The sequence below is a fragment of the Bufo gargarizans genome, chromosome 7 (assembly GCF_014858855.1).
Source record: "Bufo gargarizans isolate SCDJY-AF-19 chromosome 7, ASM1485885v1, whole genome shotgun sequence".
Taxonomy (NCBI): Eukaryota; Metazoa; Chordata; class Amphibia; order Anura; family Bufonidae; genus Bufo; species Bufo gargarizans.
In genome coordinates, this window is record NC_058086.1 from 95,704,243 (window position 1) to 95,727,121 (window position 22,879).

The 22,879-nt window shown below is 47.2% G+C and overlaps 1 protein-coding gene across 5 annotated transcripts in view; it reads left to right on the forward strand.

The window, feature by feature from the left end:
• Positions 1-22,879, forward strand: part of SCYL3 (SCY1 like pseudokinase 3) — a 445,770-nt gene that overhangs the window by 383,348 nt on the left and 39,543 nt on the right. For 3 of the 5 annotated variants that reach the window (XM_044301161.1, XM_044301163.1, XM_044301164.1), the window contains one exon: positions 2,245-2,870. The exons of 1 other annotated variant lie outside the window; for it this stretch is intronic. In XM_044301161.1, coding sequence (XP_044157096.1) covers positions 2,245-2,870 — 626 coding nt within the window. Of the gene's footprint in view, positions 1-2,244; positions 2,871-13,678; positions 13,778-22,879 lie in introns of those variants that run through there. One more of the 5 variants, XM_044301162.1, reaches the window with a different exon arrangement.

Here is a 22,879-nt window from a genome sequence, read left to right on the forward strand (position 1 = left end):
AGAGATGGGGATGCTGGGCACAGATCCGACGCTCTCTCTCCTTGCTCACAGACACAGAATAGAGGAGGAGAGGAGAGCTGGGGGGGAGTTAACCTCCGCCCATCCAGCCAATAGCAAGTGATCCTAAGAGGTGATGTCACCATCACCTCTCAGAATCGCAGGATGGTGATTGGTGGTGTATTATTATCGGGTCACCAGAGACCTGAATAACCTGGATTGACCTAATATGTATACTTTTTTATTTATTTAAGTTTTACACTCATTTTTAAACAAAAAAAATAATAATCATGTTTTAGTGTCTCCATATTCTGAAAGCCATAGTTTAGTCTTAGGATCTCATTTTTTGCAGAATGAAATGACTGTTTGATTGGTATGATTTTGGGGTGCTTATGACTTTTTGATCGTTTGCTATTACACGTTTTGTGATGTAAGGTGACAAAAAATGACAGTGTTCACCTGAGGGGTTAGGTAATATGATATTTGTATAGAGCAAGTCTTTATGGACGCAGTGATAACTAATATGTCAACTTTTTTTTTTTTTTTTTTTTACATTTAACACAATAAAAGCATTTTTGAAAAAAAAATCATGCTTTATTGTCTCCATAGTCTGAGAGCCATAGTTTTATTTTTTGGGCGATTGTCTTGGGTAGGGGCATGAATGACGCTGGGTGTTAAGCCATGTACAGTTGTGGTGTATGGCGCTGGTCGTTAAGGGGTTAATATAGCACAGCGCCTTGATGTTTTGCTGACACACAGCCATTTAAATTCAGCTGCATTTCAGGGACGTGACATAATCACTTGCCCCTTGGGAGTTTTAAACCGTTTCTCATCTGCAAATTTTTCTGTTAGAAATAACGGAGATGGCACCAGACTGGCAGCCATTTCAGTAAGAGTTGTTGGCTTCCTAGGCAACCTGTCAGAGTCTATATAAACTGGATGCAGGAGTCCATTTTGTAGTAGTGAGTTCAGAGAGAGAGAGAGCAGCAGAATAGAGAGCTGTGTTATCACGGCACTGACAGCGATACCCAAATGTGTGCAGGACTCTAGACAGAACCTAAGATATAGAGCCTAGATACTACTCATTTAAGAAAGGTATCATTTCAATGTTTAACCCCTTTTGTTTCATGCCCTATGTCTTGTCTACCATTTTTCTGTAAATCTTTGAAAACACATCTTGTTATACCTAACTTTGTTCCATTAAAAAGAACTATTTCTTTTTAATTGTCTGTTTCCTTTCTCTCTGAAATATTAACAGCTTGAGAATCCAACTTCCTTCAGGAGAGAATTGGTATATTCTAGTGGTTGTGCCAGAGTTAGCTTGGCTGTGGGGGTGGTAGATGACAATCTGCTTTTCTCATAACTCTGTAAATAAGTTGATAACAGTTGAGGGTCGCTGTACACACTGATTCAGTCCAATCATTGCTAACAGACACCCCCGCACAAGGGAAATTGTAATGCCCCATTGTCCATTTATTCATGAAGAGCCCTATGAAAAGATAATCCAGATTTTCTATTTATTGGAGAATCAGGGGCGGATTGGCCATAGACCCTACAGGGAAAATTCCTGGTGGGCCGATGCCTCAGGGGGCCACCAAGTCCTCCTCTGTGCTGCTGACTGGGTACATAATGAGATCTCAACATTAATTTACGCTGTGAGAAGCAGGTACTCATGTACCCAGCCAGCGACCGCACATGCCCCCCTATTGCCCCATGCTCCATAGACAACTGGAGGAGGAGGATAGAAGATGGTAGCTATTGATGGTCACAACAGAGGGGCAGCTTTTGGGGCAGTACATTGCGATACACTGTTTTTTGGTTCTGCTGGGATGGTATTTTGGACTATGGTATTGTTGACCCCGCCTACTTCTGTTCATTTGGACCTGCCTACAAAATGGGGCCACTTTTAGTAGTTTATTTTTTATTAGGGCCACTGTAGAGAATACAAGTATTTGCAAGAGCAGACAAGTCAGTAGTGGTGACAGGCCCTGCTTTTCTAGAAGTAGCTGTTATAACAATTACAAGATTGAAGTAAGGGTCCATTCACTCGACCATATGAATTGGTCCGCATCCATTCTGCAATTTTCGGAACAGGTGCAGACCCATTCATTTTCAATAGGGCCGAAAAAGATGCAGACGTCAGCACATATGTTAAATTTCAACTCAAATGTTACTGTAACAATAATGTAGTATAATTAAATGACTCTTCCAACCACAACTAATGCTGCTTTCTGTTTTTATTGAAAGGAAGTCATTTGTCACGGTCAATGAATGATCTTCTTGGAGTCCACACAACCTTCTCCCTTAAATCTGAGGTACAGCAGTCACCAGAAGATTGGCCTGAATGGACTGAATCAGATGGTTTCATGAGTGACAACTATGTCAACATCCAGCAAAATACAAAAGAAATGGGTGATAATCCGGATCCTAAACAGTGGGTTGACGATTGTCCTAAACCTGGAACTGCTCATGTCTCAAATCAAGCAAGTGTATATTTAAATGACAAAGGATTTTTAAGTTGGAATGCTGCTTTTAGCTTGGATAATATTGCAGACAGCAGTAATTCCCACTCTCACAAACAGTCACCATCAATAGTACTAGCGACAAAACCTGCACAGGAAAAAGTGTCAGAAAAGAACGTGGAGTCCTGGAATACATTAGGGGATGAATTCACAATAAAGGTCAAGAGCAAAAGCAAAGATCCAGAATTGGATTGGTTTGCTGACATGGCACCGGAAATAGATCTTTCTACTGCTTTTTCTTCTCTTGGCTACCATGAAGAGACTGTAAATGAGTTGGATCCCAATTTAGATCCAAACGATAAACAATCAACTACAATTTCAAAAAAATTTGCTGCTGCTGTTATTGAAGAGGTAAAAAAAAATAATATATATATATATCTTTGTTTTGCAATAATTTGCACCAAATTGATCAGTTGTTGCATGTTTTATAAATTTGGTGCATCTTTAAACAGGACATGATATGTCTTGATATGGTACTCCAATTTCTCTACACTGCCACCCTTTTGGAGCAAGGCCTCATGCACATGGCTGCTGTGCCCGTGTTGTGAACCGCAAGATCTGTTGAAATATAGGGATATGTCCTATCTTTTGTGTTGTGGAGGCACGGACACAGAAGCCCTTCAGTAGGCTTCTGTATCTATTAGAACAAAAGTAACTTGGCACTCTCAGGATATCTGGACCGTTTGAAATGTATTAACATATAATAGCATGAATAACTGTACTTACTGACAATGATAATATAAAATGTAATCTAAAATACCTATCCGCTACACCAGCGGTCCCCAACCGCCGGGCCGCGGCCCAGGACCGGCCCCTGGAAGATTGTTTTCTGGGCCACGGCAGTACAGAGGAGCGGAGACGTCCGTGATAGGTTAATGCTCTATGACCCACTGTTGCCAGGGGCGGCCCTCGAGATTGTAGCCCCGGTGGACTGGATGGCGGATGGGTATATGTGCGAGCAGCCGGCATGGTGATAGTGTCGAGTCGACACATGTGGAGGTCTTTACCAGAGCCTGGCCGGTACTTATGAGCTAACTGTCCGGCAGACATCAGAGCACGTGTGCCGGTGAGAGAGCCTCGGCGGGGGGAGAGGAGTTAGTGCAGGGGAGGCAGAGCGGGAGCACAGGTAGCGTGCTGCACTCGCTGACAAGTGGAGGGAGGACAATCAGCCCATCATCCTCCTGCTGTACACAGCTGGGGACATGATGGTGCTGTGGGCAGCGTAACATCCCGGGGCACCAAGTGCTGCCAGGTCCCTGCACGGCCGACTCTGCGGCGTTAAATGATGCGCTCTGCGGCAGTAAATGATGCGCTCTGCAAAGTTTGTAATGTCTGCCTGCTGCAGCCAAGTTGGCCTCGAGCACGGCCATGAACCCAGGGGGGAGCTGCATACCTGCTGCCATCATTAGGCCGGAGCTCCTGCTAGCCTCAACTGGTGGCCATTCCTGCACCGTGCTCCATCCCTGCAGTTACCATTCGGCCACTTCTTAGTTCTGTCCCTTTCTAGGAAAGCTGGGTGACAACCTGTATTCATTGATCAAAATCCCTTTTAGAGACCCTCGGGATATTAGTATTAATACAACGTTGGTCTATTGAGACCTAGAATCCCTGTAGGGGTCCCTAACTAATGTTAAAATTATTTCTTTATTGATTATATGTTTAAAAATAAATTTGGGAAAAACACACACTCAGAAGAAAAAAATCTTTAAAATTGTCAGTGTCTGCTATCGTATGGGATAAATCCGGAGTAGTGTAATTGCGTTCACCTTTATTTCATGGAATCCCTTGGTGGGTGTAACTCATCCCACCTTTTGTTATAGGGTGGTATTCACACTAGCAGTTGTGATAATTATGGTTTTCTTGTGATCACATGTGGTGTACTGGTGAGGGTATCGCTCCTGCTGAGATTCTCAGTTTTCTAACCTCTGTAATAATGATAGCCATATCGCTAACAATGTTGCTGTTCTTATGTTAATGTAACTGTTTGCCTCTAACGCAGGGCTACCTAAGCCCCTACCTGGTACCTACCTGGTAGTCCGCCGTTAGAGGCAAACAGTTACATTAACATAAGAACAGCAACATTGTTAGCAATATGGCTATCATTATTACAGACAGGGCCGTTTCTAGGGGCGGGCGGGACGGGCGGCCGCCCGGGGCGCTGTCAGTAGCAGGGGGCGCCCGTTGAGGTAAAAAAAAATAATAATAATAATTTGGTTATGTGATAAAGGTTCGGGCGGTCGGCCGGCGGCGCCCCTCATGCTGAGCCTCCTGAGCGGCCGGCTCAGTGCTGCGCAGCCTGCCTGCGCTGCAGACTGCTGAGTTGCTAATGTAGCGTGGCCGAGCTCTGTTCAGTCCGGCCCGCGGTACAGGAGCATTTGTTTCCTGTACCCGGCCGGACTGAAAGGAAGTGCACACTAAGTGAGCACTTCCTGTCAGCCGGGTACAGGAAAAAAAAGCTCCTGTACCGCGGAGCGAACAAAGCTCGGCCACGCTACATTAGAGGTGACATTGACAAGGGGGATGAAATGAGAGTGACAGGGGGGAGGGGGGGGAGTACAATGAGAGTGACAAGGGGGGGGTGAGTACAATGAGAGTGACAAGGGGGGGGTGAGTACAATGAGAGTGACAAGGGGGGGGTGAGTACAATGAGAGTGACAAGGGGGGGGTGAGTACAATGAGAGTGACAAGGGGGGGGTGAGTACAATGAGAGTGACAAGGGGGGGGTGAGTACAATGAGAGTGACAAGGGGGGGGTGAGTACAATGAGAGTGACAAGGGGGGGGTGAGTACAATGAGAGTGACAAGGGGGGGGTGAGTACAATGAGAGTGACAAGGGGGGGGTGAGTACAATGAGAGTGACAAGGGGGGGGTGAGTACAATGAGAGTGACTAGGGGGGGGTGAGTACAATGAGAGTGACTAGGGGGGGGGGTGAGTACAATGAGAGTGACAAGGGGGGTGGGGGGAGTAGAATGAGAGTGACAAGGGAGGGGGGAGAAGAGAGTGACAAGGGAGGGGGGGAGAAGAGAGTGACAAGGGAGTCCCCAGAGCCAGACCAAGAGCCAGACTGCAGCCAGAGACCAGATCATCTAATTGTCCTGGTGGTAAGTAGACAATGCAATATGTGTATTATTTAATTGTTTAGTTATTAATACTACATTTTGCGGACCGCACATTGCCGGCACTAAGAGAATATGCCTATTCTTGTCCGCTATTGGGGACAAGAATAGGACATGTACTATTTTTTTTCAGGATCGGAATTGCGGATCCGGGTCCGCAATTCCGGATCTGATAAGGGGGGGGGAGGGGGCTTCAATTTTTATCTTGCCTAGGGCGGCAAAGATCCTTGCACCGGCCCTGGTCAGACTTACTGACGTCACGCGCCTGATCCTCCCACTAGGCGGCGCAGGCGCGTGACATACAGTGAGTGAGTGAGCGCCGCACTGCATGCCTGTTACCGCCCGCCCTGAGTCCCTGAGCAGTGCTGATGCCTGCTGTGAGGCGAGTGATGGTCTGGGGGGGCATTAATTACAATGGGGAGGGGGATTAATTACAATGGGGGGGAATTAATTACAATGGGGGGAATTAATTACAATGGGGGGGCCTCTGTGGGAGACATGAAAATGGGGGCCACTGTCACTATGGGGGACATTAAGTTTAATAAGGATCACTATGGACATTATTTAGAATGGAGGCTGCTGTTGGTGTCATTACTCATTATAACTGTATAATGTCTGATAGGCCTAGTCCTGAGCTGAGTTATATTACCCTGCCCATGCCCTGTATAATAATGTACCCATCCCTGATACCCCTTAGTTATATTACCCCGCTGGAGTAATATAACTAAGGGGTATCAGGGTACATTATTATACAGGGCAGGGTAATATAACTCAGGACTAGGCCTATCAGACATTATACAGTTATAATGACATCCACAGCAGCCTCCATTCTAAATAATGTCCATAGTGATCCTTATTAAAAATAATGTCCCCCCACAGGCAGGCTCTGCGGGCGGCGGCGCTCACTCACTGTACCTCACGCACTGCGTGACGTACAGTGAGTGAGGTGAGCACCGCCGCCCGCACTGCCTGCCTGTTACCGCCCGCCCGGAGCAGTGCTGAGAAAGAAGCCTGCTGTGAGTGAGAGCCTGAGTCTATGGGACAGTGGGTCACTGTGACCGTCCGTGCAATGTGGTTCCACATTTTTTACAATGGGGAGACACTTATTTGATCGAGCAGTTGGGGGGGGGAGTTTTTTTGACACTCGCCCTGAGAGAAATTTTACCTAGAAACTGCACTGATTACAGAGGTTAGATAACTGAGAATCTCAGCAGGAGCGATACCCTCACCAGTACACCCATGTGATCACAAGAAAACCATAATTATCACAACTGCTAGTGTGAATACCACCCTATAACAAAAGGTAGGATGAGTTACACCCACCAAGGGATTCCATGAAATAAAGGTGAACGCAATTACACTACTCCGGATCTATCCCATACGATACCAGACACTGACAATTTTAAAGATTTTTTCTTCAGAGTGTGTGTTTTTCCAAAATGTATTTTTAAACATATAATCAATAAAGAAATAATTTTAACATTAGTTAGGGACCCCTACAGGGATTCTAGGTCTCAATAGACCAACGTTGTATTAACAGCCTGTATACCACACAGCTCCTCTAGGAGCTGCCATCCAGATTTCTGTGTGGAATACAGGTTGTCTGTCACCCAGCTTTCCTGGTCTCCTGAAGAGAATATATCTCAGTATAGGAACATTTAGATACGTTATCATATGATTTACCCATTCAGGAGTCTTGGAAAGCCGGGTGGCAGCTCCTATAAGAACTAAGACTACTGAATGGCCAAATTATTATTATTATTATTTATTATTTAAGCGCCATTCATTCCATAGCGCTGTACATATGATAAGGGGTGCACATACATAATACAGACAATTGCACTAATCATAAACAAAATGAGTTACAAACTGGTACAGAAGGAGAGAGGGCCCTGCCCGTGAGGGCTTACAATCTACATGGTATGGGAGAAGGACACAGTAGGTGCGGGTTAAGTTGGTCATGGCGGTATAGAGGCAGCAGGGTCACTGGTTGTAGGCTTGTCTGAAGAGGTGGGTTTTCAGGTTTCTTTTGAAGGATTCCACTGTAGGTGAGAGTCTGATATGTTGGGGTAGCGAGTTCCAGAGTATGGGGGATGCACGGGAGAAATCCTGGAGTCGATTGTGGGAAGAGGCAATAAGAGGAGAGGAGAGAAGGAGGTCTTGTGAGGATCGGAGAGTGCGTGTGGGGGTGTATCGGGAAATTAGCTCAGAGATGTAGGGAGGGGACAGGTTATGGACGGCCTTGTATGTATTTGTAAGTACTTTGAAGTGAATTCGTTGGGCAATGGGGAGCCAGTGAAGGGATTGGCAAAGGGGAGAGGCAGAGGAATAATAGGGTGAGAGGTGGATTAGTCGGGCAGCAGAGTTGAGGATAGATTGGAGGGGTGCGAGAGTGCTAGATGGAAGGCCACAGAGGAGAATGTTGCAGTAGTCTAGGCGGGAGATAATGAGGGCATGTACAAGTATTTTCGCAGATTCAAAGTTAAGGAAAGCGCGGATGCGGGAGATGTTTTTGAGTTGGAGACGGCAGGTGGTGGAAAGGGCTTGGATGTGCGGTCGGAAGGAAAGGGCAGAATCCAAGATCACTCCAAGGCAGCGGGCTTTGTTGACTGGGGATAATGTGCAGCCATTGATCGTGATAGATAGGTCTGTTGGGGGGGTTGAACAAGATGGGGGAAAGATTATGAATTCTGTCTTATCCATGTTAAGTTTAAGAAAGCGAGAGGCGAAGAAGGATGATATAGAAGATAGACATTGTGGGATTCTAGATAGTAAGGTGGTGATGTCTGGACCAGAGAGGTAGATTTGTGTGTCATCAGCGTAGGAGTGATACTGAAAGCCATAGGACTCTATGAGCTGTCCCAGGCCAAAAGTGTAGATAGAGAAGAGCAGGGGTCCTAGGACAGAGCCTTGCGGGACACCAACAGAGAGGGAATGAGACGAGGAGGTGGTGCGGGAGTGGGAGACGCTGAATGTCCGGTCTGTGAGGTATGATGTGATCCAGGAGAGGGCCAGGTCAGTGATGCCAAGAGATGAGAGAGTTTGCAACAGAAGGGAGTGGTCAACAGTGTCGAAGGCAGAGGACAGGTCAAGGAGAAGGAGGACAGAGTATTGTTTCTTGGTTTTGGCTGTGAGTAGGTCATTGGTGACTTTGGTAAGGGCAGTCTCGGTCGAGTGGTGGAGTCGGAAGCCAGATTGTAGGCGGTCAAAGAGGGAGCAGGAGGAGAGGTGGGAGGACAGTTCTGAATGGACATGTTGTTCAAGTAGCTTTGAGGCATACGGAAGAAGTGATATGGGGCGATAACTGGACAAGGAAGATGGGTCAAGTGAAGGTTTTTTGAGGATGGGTGTAATGGTAGCATGTTTAAAAGCAGAGGGGAAGACACCAGAGTTTAGTGATAGGTTGAAGAGATGAGTTAGGGCTGGGATAAACACTGCAGTGAGGTTAGGGATGAGGTGGGATGGGATTGGGTCAAGTGCACAGGTGGTCAGATGAGATTTGGAGAGTAGAGTGGAGAGTTTACCTTCTGTAATGGTAGAGAAGTGGGTTTTGGGAGAAGAGGACCGAGCAGTTGTGTAGAGGGTCTGTGGGGACTGTGTAGTAAAGCTTTCTCTGATGTGGACTATCTTTTGTTTGAAATATTTGGCAAAGTCCTCAGCTGAGAAGAGAGGAGAGGGTGGGGGCGCTGGGGGACGGAGAAGGGAATTAAAAGTGCTAAAAAGTTGTTTAGGGCTGTGGGACAGGGAAGATATGAGAGATGAGAAGTAAGCCTGTTTTGCATCAGCGAGTGAGGATTTGAATATGAGGAGGGATTGCTTGTATGCGGTGAAATGATCTTTAGAATGGGATTTCTTCCATTGCCGCTCAGCAGCCCTGGAAGCTTGTCTGAGTTTTTTGGTCAGGTTGGTGTGCCAGGGTTGTCTGTTGATTTTCCGGATTTTGTTGTGTGTGAGGGGGGCAACAGTGTCCAGAGCTGTACTTAATGTGGTGTTATATAGGGTGGTAGCAGCTTCTGGGTCTTGGAGGCAACAGATGGTAGAGAGTGGGAGAAGAGAGTCAGAAAGCAAGCAAAAGTCAAGCTGTTTGAGGTTCCTGCGGGGGTGTGCTAGTGTGTGGACCGGGGGAGCTGCAGAAGAGACCAATGAAGAGAAGGTGAGTAGATTGTGGTCGGATAGGGGGAGAGGCAAATTAGAAAGGTTAGATAGGGAGCAGAGGCGGGAAAAGATCAGATCCAGAGTGTGACCATCTCTGTGGGTGGGAGCTGAAGACCACTGTGATAAGCCGAAGGAGGAAGAGAGCGACAGGAGTTTAGAGGCGGCCGAGTGGCATGTGTCAATAGGGATGTTGAAGTCACCCATGATGATAGTGGGGATGTCGGCAGAAAGAAAGTGTAGTAGCCAGGTGTTAAAGTGGTCAAGAAATATGGTGGCTGGGCCTGGGGGGCGGTAAATGACTGCTACTTGAAGGTTGGAGGGAGAGTAGATGCGAACAGAGTGTACTTCAAATGAGGTGAGCGTAATGGAGGGTGGCAGTGGAGTTGGGCTGTAGGAGCAGGTGTCTGATAGGAGAAGACCAACTCCTCCACCATGTTTGCAGCCAGGGCGGGGGGTGTGAGTGAATTGAAATCCACTATAAGAGAGTGCAGCAGGGGAGGTGGTGTCTGAGGGTGTCAGCCATGTCTCTGTGAGACCCAGAAAGGAAAGGTTTTGAGAGATGAACAGTTCATGGATGTATGACAGTTTGTTACAGACAGAGCGCGCGTTCCATAATGCTCCTGCAAGAGGAACTAAAGGCACAGGGGTCAGAGGAATGGTTATTAGGTTTAAGGGGTTGTAGAAATTTGTAGACGGAGATTTGTAGTGGGACATGGAGGTGATAATGGGGATTTGCTGAGGGGGTCCTGGATTTGGAGAGATATCACCAGCAGTAAGGAGAAGCAGAGAAAGTGTTAATAGATGAGAATAGGAGAGGGCATGAGGTGTCTGTGTGTGTTTGGGAAGGAAGTGTTTTATGTTGGCAAACAGGTTTGTGCAAGCGGTCAGATGAGAAGGTAAGATGGACGAAGAGATGAATAGTTCCTTGCTGGGTGAATGGATGTGGGGGTATTTCAGGAGGTTATGGACAAGTAGGAGGAGTACGAGGAAAAAATTAAACATTGTTTGCATTGACTATGTCTGTAATTACCTGTGGTCCCCTTCTGGTCACATTCTGGTATAATTCAGTCTGTGCACTTAAAAAGTTGCACTTGAGAGATGTTGCATGTAGAAAGACCAAGGTCTGAAAAGACCTAAGACCTTAGATTTATACCACTCAGTGATCAATCAGGTGTGACCAAGAGGGGAGGGGGCTACATATGGCCTTATCAAGATAGCACCAGATACAGGGGTGAAATAGTCAATGTAAACAAATACTCAATAAATCCAGCAGGATAAGAGACATTAATAGTTCAATGCAATCATACCAAGATTTAGAAGGAGAGATGAGAGGGGGTGGACAATATCAGACTGGAAAAGCTGGGTGTAGCAGTAAGCTTCAATGCAATCATACCAAGATTTAGAAGGAGAGATGAGAGGGGGTGGACAATATCAGACTGGAAAAGCTGGGTGTAGCAGTAAGCTTCAATGCAATCATACCAAGATTTAGAAGGAGAGATGAGAGGGGGTGGACAATATCAGACTGGAAAAGCTGGGTGTAGCAGTAAGCTTCAATGCAATCATACCAAGATTTAGAAGGAGAGATGAGAGGGGGTGGACAATATCAGACTGGAAAAGCTGGGTGTAGCAGTAAGCTTCAATGCAATCATACCAAGATTTAGAAGGAGAGATGAGAGGGGGTGGACAATATCAGACTGGAAAAGCTGGGTGTAGCAGTAAGCTTCAATGCAATCATACCAAGATTTAGAAGGAGAGATGAGAGGGGGTGGACAATATCAGACTGGAAAAGCTGGGTGTAGCAGTAAGCTTCAATGCAATCATACCAAGATTTAGAAGGAGAGATGAGAGGGGGTGGACAATATCAGACTGGAAAAGCTGGGTGTAGCAGTAAGCTTCAATGCAATCATACCAAGATTTAGAAGGAGAGATGAGAGGGGGTGGACAATATCAGACTGGAAAAGCTGGGTGTAGCAGTAAGCTTCAATGCAATCATACCTGGAGATGAGAGAATTGGGTGATGGTCAGTAAGCAGTGATGACAAAGTGGAATCAATATCCATAATATTACATTCTGGTATAATTCAGTCTGTGCACTTAAAAAGTTGCACTTGAGAGATGTTGCATGTAGAAAGCCAAATCATCTGATGACTTCTCTATATGTTCCCGTACTGAGATATATTCTCCTCAGTGACGACACAGTGCAGGGATTATACATACAGTGATGTCACAGCGCAGGGATTATACATACAGTGACGACACAGTGCAGGGATTATACATACAGTGACGACACAGCGCAGGGATTATACATGCAGTGATGTCACAGCGCAGGGATTATACATACAGTGACATCACAGTGTCAAGTGTTATTTTTGTAGCTGAAAATAAGGCTTTATAAAGTAAAAAAAAAAAATGGCTCCTAACTTTTTTAGCTGGCTCCTAGATTCCAAGGAAATTTGTCAAGCCCTGCCATAAGGTCACCTATTATTAATCTGAGGTACATGGTGCTATTACATTAGTACCCCCCATGTACCTCACATTTAAAGTAAGTGGCCCCAAGCACCTCAAAAAATCATGGTCTGACCAGCACCCTAAGCCCCGCCCACCCACTAAGCCCCGCCCCATAACACCCCACCCCACCCGGTCCCTGGGAAAATTGTCGTCCATGAAACTGGTCCTTGGTGCAAAAAAGGTTGGGGACCACTGCGCTACACCATAAAATACAACATGCAGCAAATCAATATGTCAAATGGAAATAGTATATTAAAATTTAAAATACTAAAATTCGAGGAATAAAATAGAATATTCAATAATAACTCGTATGAATATTCAGCAAATATTCTTATGGGAAAGTCTTGTATTAAAAATTGCGATAAACCAATGTCCTTTATGTACGTCCCTTTCGATATATATCAGGGATATCCGAAAATAAGCAAAGTCCCAATGAGCAATCAAAGAAGAAACTCAAGCGGCGTCCCGCTAATAGTATCCACCAGCAGCGTCCCACTCGAATAATAATGCAGTTTTTAAATTGCTGGATAATAATTGCTGGATAAAATCGAACGGTCTTACCGTCTTCTTTGATAAGTCGACAAAGATGCAGTTATGGTCCTCTGAGTTTGCAGACCAATATTTCGTAGTAAACTCGCACACCGTCAATTGTTTGGCACATGAAGTTAGGCCTTCACCATGGAATCAGGCCTTGCACATTCTTTTCCAAGTATGCCTTTCGTGTGGCAGATGATTTATTCTTTGCAACTTTCCAGTCAAATCTCCAGCTTCCCAAGTGGTCCAAATGTTGGGGTCCTGTCTAGGCTAGACGCGTTTCGGGGTATAGAAGTACCCCTTTCTCAGTAGCTATCAGTCCCCCAAACAATTCCTTTCTTATATAGTGGAGAAGTTCTTCCAAAAGTCTGAATAAGATGTTCCAAAAACCTGGAGTGGACCGATTTTTGATCCACTATTTCAGTGAGTCCATTCCCATTAAAATCCTCGCTATACCATATAAAATCACATTGCCAAATAATTTTGAATATATATAAAAACACACATATGCTACAATGGTCTTAAAACTTCCATACAATAAAAATAACATTCTAAACAGATAAAAACGAAAAAATGCTCTAGATTGTGTTTGCAGCTGGGTATGTGAAAATCCTTTCATCCCCCATATTGATGTAAGTCAGGTGAGTCTAATAGACTAAAAAACGCCTCTGACACCATTTGGTTTTGATGCGTTTTTTGCGGCAATCATTCTGGACCTCTCTGTGTGATATTTCTACCTATACTAAAGTGTCCAGGATCACAATATAAGAGCGGTACTTACTAAAATGCAACTGATAACTCAGTTATTGAATGGTGAATACTATATACTCTAATACCTTATTTTCAGGGAGAAAAGATACCTTGCTTGGAAGTCTATGTGCCGGCATACATACATAATTCCTCTGGGTAGCCATCTTATATGCTTCTGGCATATGTAAAAGAAAAAAAAAACTGTGAACTCTCATCTTCCTGAAGCCTGGGTCGCCTATGATATAGATGGACACTTTTATTACCACTACTCTTTGAGACCAGCTATAAAAAGGTCATAAAGGCTATACCAGGCCCAGCTCATCCTGTCCGGTAAGATAAGATCAGCTCGCTGTCAAGCCTGGCTGGAGCGTGACGTCATTAATTTCCAGGTCTGGTTTGAGGAGAGCTAATAGCCCTTAATTAGCTCTGGGCATAAAACCAGTCTACTTTCATATTTCATTTATGAATCAACTTATGCCCTTTCTGACACCAGATCCAGGCTCTACAGAGTATTGTGGTTAATTGGGTATCAAATATGACTAGAGGATGTGATTCTTAGCTGACCTATGGGTGGTAGAAGAACTACAGGTCCCAGCATTACCGTGTGTGGTCTCATTCTGTAGGTAAATAAATAAGGATCGCAAATATGTATTCTGTATAAAAATATGCCGATGTATCAAGGAGATACGGGCTTAAGTATAATCCTCATTGTAGGAACTGAACTTTGATGGGGTCATAAAACACTTGGGGGCCATCCCTAGGCTTCACAGTCACTCTGCTGCCATTGGCTGACAGGAGTAAGTCTCCTGCCCATGGGAGAGTTCATAAAAATCCATGCACAAGGACAGAGGAGAGAGACCCATGGAACATCACCAGACACTTAATTGGACATTGACGGCAGATCCCTGTATCAGAAGAACTTTGAGGGTCTCCCCTGATACATACTGAAAAGGGGTTTGCAAGGATTCAAAAAGGACATATGAACGACCATCTGAAACCCTCCAGAGAAACTAAGTATTCTTTCATCTTTTTCCCTTTCATTTGAACTGTCGTGATTATTTATATTGTTATTATTATTCTGTAGATTTATAGTCATTTTCATTAGACTTGTATGCACTGCTTTTTACCGCTTATTAAAGATTATAAAATCTAAGTGGCCAAGTCTTCCATATTCTAAGCTGCTGAACAACGTACCTTGCCTTTGAAGAGACGTTACCAGGTAGTTAGTTAAATTGCATTTAGGAATTGTAGCTGGGGGTGATTGACTGCGGTTGGTCAGTAAGTGATATCCGGTTCATCCACTGATCTGTGTGATAGTGAATGACCCGGATAGTCGGCTCGTGGACCGGGAACCCACGTGGTGGCAGTTACCGAAGTGTAGTGGGGGGTGTTAGCCGAATGGTAATACCCCGGTCACGTGAGGTCTCTGTGTGTGCGCAGACTCCGTCACAGACCACTACGTCACAGCTGTGGGATCCGGAGCGATCGGATCCATAGTTCGTGACATTTTCTGGTGGCAGCTTACGGGATTCTGTATGCTTAGAATATTAGTGCATGAAGTTATGTCCATAACTCTGTACTAAAGGATTGAAAAATTCTGGAAGACGAAGCACAGTGCATTAGTTTTGATAGAATAATAATTCACGACAGTACCCTCCCCTCTCTCTTGTTTTCTGTCCTATCTTTTATTTGGCAATAATGTCCGAATCCGTGAATTATGACGTCCTGAGCGTGGCTGATATCACAGCTCTGTGTGAGCACAAAGGCATCCAAGTATATGGGAAAAATAAGACTGTCCTCATCCAGGAGTTATGTGCACGGAGGAGTCAAGAGTCATCCCTGCAGGATTCAGAGAATGGAGGAGACTCTGGGGCCCCTGAGCCAGGTGACCCCTTCCAGAATGAGGATGATGAACTGGGAGGAGGACAGCCTGCTGGGGCTTGCAGTCCTCTAGCTGGACATAACTCTGTCTCTATGCCATCCCAAAATGGTCTGGACCAACTAATGCTCAGTAACCCGGACTTATATTTTCGGCTGCTGGAGGCACGTCGGGCAGAGCGCAAGGCTGAGCTCGAGGCTGCAGAGCGCAAGGCTGAGCGCGAGGCTGCAGAACGGGAAGCTGTCCGCAGGCATGAACTGGACCTAGGCCCGAGTACAGCTTCAGGGGTCAGACCGGCATGCCACATCCACAGGCCCATCCCTGATGGTCAAGCCAAAACTGCCTGTGATGGAGTCTGAGAACTGTGACATTGATCTTTTCCTGCATGCTTTTGAAACCTCATGCCAGCAGTACCAGGTACCAGAGCCACAGTGGGCGGGACATCTAATGTCCGCACTGAAGGGCAAAGCTATGGAGGCCCTGGTCGGACTACCATTAGCAGAGCGTACCAGTTACGCGGTCATCAAAAAGGCTATTCTGGTCAAGTACCAGCTGACTCCAGAGACTTACCGTTTACGGTTCCGGTCCCTGCGGAGAGGGCCCGGAGATACTTTTATGGACCATCTGGGCAAGTTGCAGACCACCTTCCAACAGTGGTCTGATCCCCTCACAGAGGACACCAAGCAGTCCCTGGCGGATCTGATGGTCCGAGAACAGTTTGTCTCCAATTGCCCCACAGGATGTGCAAAAATATGTATGTGAGCACAAGCCGAAGAGTGCGCGAGAGGCGGCCGAGCTAGCCGATGAATACAGTCGCCATGCCCAGCACTCGGGCATTCAAAGACACTCTGTCCCGTCTGGGAGGAACCTCTTCATCTGCTTCTTCCTCCCGGCCAGCTTTGTCGTTCCTGTCCAGCGACCCTTTCACAGGCCTGCACAAAGACCTGAAGGAGTCAAGCCAGCACCGACAGACGTGCGCAAGTGCTATGCGTGCGGCAAGCCAGGACACCTCAGCCACTCGTGCCCGGAGAAGAAGACAGCACCCCCTGGCAAGCTTGCCCGCAACCCATCATCTGTGCTGTTAGTGAATGGAGCTGCAAGACACACCGCAGACAACCTACAGTCGGTTACTGTGGGCAACCGATGCACCACAGGCTTCTGCGATACAGGAGCCGAAGTCACACTAGTTCGGCCTGAACTAGTGGATGACGCAGACCTTATTCCCGGCAAAAGCCTCACCATCACGGGAGTTGGGGGGGTGAGCCCTAATGTTCCCCTAGCTCGTGTTTTCCTTGATTGGGGGGCTGGGAGTGGAGTAAGGGAGGTGGGAGTCTCTGCGGAGATCCCCACAAATGTTTTATTAGGCACTGACCTAGGACGATTGGTCTCGTGCTACGTGCCCCCTGGAAGCACACAGGACTCACCCGTCCCTATGGAGGTCCCTGGACATACCGAGGTACTGTGCAAGGATGTTTGCGTAACATCAGATAACCTTGGGGATGGACGGTGGGAGGTGGGGTGTGTGGGAGCAGTTCTCCTATGACAGGAGATGTAGAGGGGATGGCGGGTGTATGTACGCAGGTAGCGGACATGTGTTTATCTGATTCAAGTTGTGCAAATGTTAAATGTGATGACATTATTGTGCCTGTGTTGCCCGTCACTCGCAGGGCTGCAAAAGCCGCAGCGGAACGCTCCATTGGGGAAGAGCAAGTGGAAGTGTCCCCTTCCACCGGTTCGGACCCCGTGGACTTAACCGCGTCAGAGCCTCAGCCACTGTCCCTGTTCACCACGGGACAGCTGGCTGGGACTTGTAGTGCCGCCTTTGAGCAGGCCCTGCGAGATGACCCTACCTTGGAGCAGCTAAGAGGGTTAGCTGCCAGCCCTCCCACTGAGGGAGACAAATACCGAGTGTGTTGGGACAATGGGAAACTGTATAAGGAGGACATCTCCCACAGTGACAGTAAGGTGGGGCCACTCAAGAGGCAGCTCATTGTACCTGTGCAGTTCAGGGAACAATTACTGCAAGTGGCTCATGAGATCTCCTTAGCTGGTCACCTGGGAATAACCAAAACAAAGTCCCGGGTGATGCAGAATTTTTTCTGGCCTGGCCTCTGGGCAGATGTCGCCAAGTACTGCAGGTCCTGCGACACCTGTCAGCGAGTGGGCAAAGCAGGAGACCGTCACCGAGCTCCATTGAATCCCTTACCGATAATTGATGAACCCTTCAGCAGGGTGGCCGTGGACATCATTAGTCCACTGGCCATCCCCAGCAGTTCGGGTAAACGATTCATATTAACCCTGGTGGATTACGCAACGCGCTACCCGGAAGCAGTGGCGTTATCCTCCATAAGGGCGGACAAGGTTGCAGACGCCCTGCTGGGGATCTTCACGATAGTGGGGTTCCCAGCTGAGCTTCTCAGCGACCAAGGACCTCAGTTCATGTCTGAACTAATGCAGGGGCTCTGTAGGAAAATACAGGTGAACCATATTGTAGCCAGCCTTTACCACCCACAAACAAACGGCCTCTGTGAGCGCTTCAACGGGACGTTGAAGCAGATACTGAAGACGTTTGTGGAGGCGCAAGGGAAGGACTGGGAACGATATCTACCTCACCTGCTATTTGCCTACAGAGAGGTTCCCCAGGAGTCAACCGGGTTTTCGCCCTTCGAACTCCTGTATGGTCGATGAGTAAGAGGTCCCCTAGACCTAATCAGAGAGTCTTGGGAAGGCAAGGTTGCCGGAACTGAAGTCTCTGTAGTAGACTATGTCCTCAGGTTCCGAGACAAAATAGAGTCGCTGGTAGGTCTTGTACAGGAGAATATGGTGCAGGCCCAAAGCAAACAGAAGCAGTGGTATAACCGCACTGCCCGAGAGAGAATCTACCAGGAGGGGCAGAAGGTCTATGTCCTGCTGCCAATGCGGCAAAACAAACTGCAAGCTGCATGGGAAGGGCCGTACCCCATTGTCAAATGTCTGAGTAAGGTAAATTATGTGGTGGGCCTTGGAGAGGGAGGTAGGAGACAGAAGACGTTTCACGTCAACATGCTCAAGGAGCATCACGAGAGAACGCCACATGTTATGCTGGTTTGCAGCCTGCCCGAAAGGGAGGAGGCCGACCCCCTACTAGATCTGCTAGCTGACACTCGAGAGTTGGAGGTGGACTTAACCCTCAACCCTCAACTCTCGTCCCAGCAGAGATCTCAGCTCTTAGAAGTGTTGACAGCTCACCGTGACACTTTTACAGGGAAACCCGGGAGAACTCACCTTGCAGTCCATCATGTGGACACAGGTACACATGCTCCCACAAAGCAGTCCGCCTACCGTGTCTCACTGGAGGTCCAGGCAGACCTCAGGAGGGAGATCGAGGAAGCAGCTCGCGGTCATTCAGAAATCCCACAGCACTTGGGCCTCACCGGTGGTTCTGGTCCCGAAGAAAGATCAGACAACCAGGTTCTGTGTGGATTATCGGAAACTGAATGCCATCACAACCTCGGATGCTTACCCCATGCCCAGGATTGATGAACTGTTAGATAAGTTGGCAGGAGCCAGCTACCTGACAATCATGGACCTGAGCAGGGGGTATTGGCAGATTCCCCTGACCTCGGAGGCTCAGGAGAAGTCGGCCTTCATCACCCCTTTAGGCTTATATGAATTTACTGTAATGCCGTTTGGGATGAAGAATGCGCCAGCCACCTTTCAAAGTCTTGTGAATGACTTGCTGGAAGGACTAGAAGAATGTGCTGTCACCTATTTAGACGACATTGCCGTGTATAGCCCCACGTGGAAGGAGCATCTGGTGCACCTGTCGCAAGTACTGGACAAACTTGCTGCGGCTGGACTAACTGTTAAGCCTAGCAAGTGCCAGCTGGGCATGAATGAGGTCACTTACTTAGGCCACAGAGTAGGAGGAGGCACACTGAGGCCTGAAATAGAGAAGGTGAAAGCCATTACGAGATGGCCAACACCTCTCACCAAGAAGCAGGTCATGTCTTTCTTTGGAACGGCCGGGTACTATAGGAAGTTCATCCCGAACTATAGCGCCCTGGCCAAGCCTCTGACAGACTTGACCAAGAAGAAGCTGCCCAGGATGGTGTCCTGGATGCCGGAATGCGAGCAAGGCTTCCAGGCCCTGAAGGATGCACTAGCCAGTGCTCCTGTGCTTCAGGCTCCAGATTTCACTCGGAAGTTTGTGGTCCATACGGATGCTTCCGCCTTTGGTCTGGGTGCAGTCCTGAGTCAGGTGAACCAGGCCGGGGAGGAGCATCCTGTACTATACCTGAGCCGTAAGTTACTGGCCAGGAAGACCAGCTACTCCACAATAGAGAAGGAGTGTTTAGCTATTGTGTGGTCCCTGCAAAAGCTACAACACTACCTGTATGGACGCAATTTCACAGTGGTCACTGATCACAATCCCCTCAGCTGGTTGGCACGTCTCGCAGGAGACAATGCGAAACTGCTGAGATGGAGCCTGATTTTGCAGCAGTACAACTTCACTGTGCAGCACAGAAAAGGTAGTTTACATGGAAATGCCGACGGGTTGTCGCGGCAGGGAGAATCGGCCGGAGACGGCTGGGTTGCTGTGGAATAGGCTTGTGGCCATTTCCCCAGGCAACCTTTTAAAAGAGGGAGGTGTGCCGGGGCTGAGCTGCGACTAGGCCATGTGACCGATGAAAGTGTCATCACTGGTTTAGGAAAAGATGTGAGAAGGTATCGCCACATCTATAACAACCTGCTCTATATAAATATCATATATCCACCCAGTCAAGTGAACGCCGTAAAAATGTTTTAACTGTGACAAAACAACAAATTTTTGGGTCACCTTTCCCCATAAAGTGTAATATTGAATGATCAAAAAATTATATGTACTCAAAAAAGGTACCAATAAAACCAAACTCTTCCAGCAAAAACAAAAACAAAAGGGGTCTCTAATTAAGACAATTGGCAGAAAAATAAAAAAAATATGGCTTTCAGAAAAATGGATGTACAATGACAATAAAAATAAATACATGCTTTATTATGTAGAACTGAAACAAACAAAAAAAGTTGAAATATTATATATTGTCGCCTCCATAACAACTTGCTCTATAAAAACAGCACATTGATCTAACCTGTCAGGTGAACATTGTAAAAAACAAAAAATAAAAACTGTACCAGAACAGCCAATTTTTGGTTACCTTGCTTCACAAAAAGCATAATATAGAGCAATCAAAAATCATATGTACCCCAAAATAGTACCAACAAAACTGTCACCTTATGCCGAAGTTTCCAAAATTAGGTCAGTTTTTGAGTTTCTACTGTAGGGGTGCATCAGGGGATCTTAAAATGTTACATGTTGTCTAAAAACCAGTCCACCAAAATCTGCCCTCCAAAAACCATATGGAGCTCCTTTCCTTCTGCATGCTGTCGTGTGCCCATACCACATGTGGGGTGTTTCTGTAAACTGTAGAATCGGGGTAATAGATTGTGAGTTTTGTTTGGCAGTGTTATAGAATAAAAACGGATTAAAATGTGAAATTTTATCTCCATTTTCTTTTAATTCTTGTGGAACAAAGCTTGTAAAATCAGTTTTGAACTTGAGGGGTGTGGTTTCTAAAATTGGGTTATTTTTGGCTGATTTCGATTATGTAAGCCCCACAAAGTGACTTCATAACTGAACAGGTCTTTAACCCCTTAGGGACCCATGACGTACCGGTACAGCATGGATCCCGAATCCTTAAGGACCCATGACGCCGCGGGGGTTAATCGGAACGGGATGCCGGCTAAAATCATATTCAGCCGGCATCCCGTAACAACGCAGGGGGGTGGGGTCATTTGCCCCAACCCCCCCCCCCCCCCCCCCCCCCGTATCGACGATCGCAGAAAACCACAGGTCAGTTCAGACCTGCGGTTTTCTGCGTTTCCGGTCCATTCGGGTGTCCTGTGACCCGATGAACGGGAAAACCACTGCGATCAGTGGCGTGATTACACACCACCAATCGCAGTGCGAAGATTTGCAGAGGCGGAGCTGCCCCTGGTGCTGAACACTGCTGTCCAGGGTGCTGATTGGTGCAGGGGAGAGAGGCGCGAGATTCAAACTTCCTGCGCTCCTCTCTCCCCTCCTCTTCCTGTCCAGCACCCTGACCGTGCAGCACCGTTCAGCACCAGCTCCTGCGCCCCCCCTAATTGGCATCCATCACCCTCCTGCACCCATCGCCACCCAGGTATGTTAGGGTCAGTGAGGGAGAGGCACCATTAGGAAGGGAAAGAAGGGAAAAGTTAGTTAGGAAAAAATAAATTAAAAAAAAGAACTTTTACACAAAACTTTCTTTGATCCATCTATCAGACCCCAGACCCCCCCTGCCACTTGCCCCCCCCCCCCTACCAGCCCCCCACCACCAACAGCCACGCTGGGGTTCGTACTGGTTTCCCGGCCCAACAAATAAGTTCACCGGAGCCCCCTGCCGATGAACTTAGCTGTTGTCCCCCAGTGGACTTTAAGCCTGAGATTCCGGATTTTGCTGGCAATCCTGGAATCCAGATTCCCACAGTGGGGTTTACTGAAATTGACTATTTTAGTTTTTTTTTTCAGTAACCCACTGGTGAATCTGATGGTGGAGCAGACGAATCTGTACGCCCAACAGTTCGTCGCTCAAAACCCAGGCTCATTTTTGGCTAGACCCGGTGGCTGGACGCCGGTCAGTGCAGCCGAGATGAGGACATTTTGGGGCCTCGTGCTGCATTTGGGTCTAGTCCAAAAACCCAGTGTCAGGCAATACTGTAGTGGGGACGTCCTATGGCCATGACACGTCCCCGGTTTGAGGCCATCCGGAAATGTCTGCATTATTCCGATAATGCAGCATGTCCACCCCGAGGTTATCCTGCCTATGATCGGCTGTATAAGATACGGCCGGTCATCGATCACTTTGGGGCCAAATTTGAACAGGCCTACGTACTCTCGTTGCGTTCAAGGGGAGACTCAGTTTCCGCCAATATATTCCCACAAAGCGGGCGAGGTATGGCGTGAAGCTATACAAAATTTGTGAGAGTACCTCAGGGTACACTTACAAATTTCGTGTGTACGATGGGCGAGATTCCCGTATTCAACCCCCAGAATGTCCCCCCACTCTGGGTGTTGGCGGGAAACTCGTGTGGGACCTTATGTACCCACTGCTGGATAACGGTTACCACTTGTACGTGCATAACTTTTATACCAGCATTCCCTTGTTCAGGTCCCTTGCCGCCAGATCCACGTTTGCTTGTGGGACCGTGTGGAAAAATCAACGCGGCCTCCCTGCCCACCCCCTCCAGGTACCTATCCCCAGGGGTGAGACCCGTGCCCTTACCAGTGGAAACCTGTTGCTGGTCAGGTATAAGGACAAGAGGGATGTCCTTATGCTGTCCACAATCCATGGTAACAGCACCACCCCAGTCTCTGTGAGA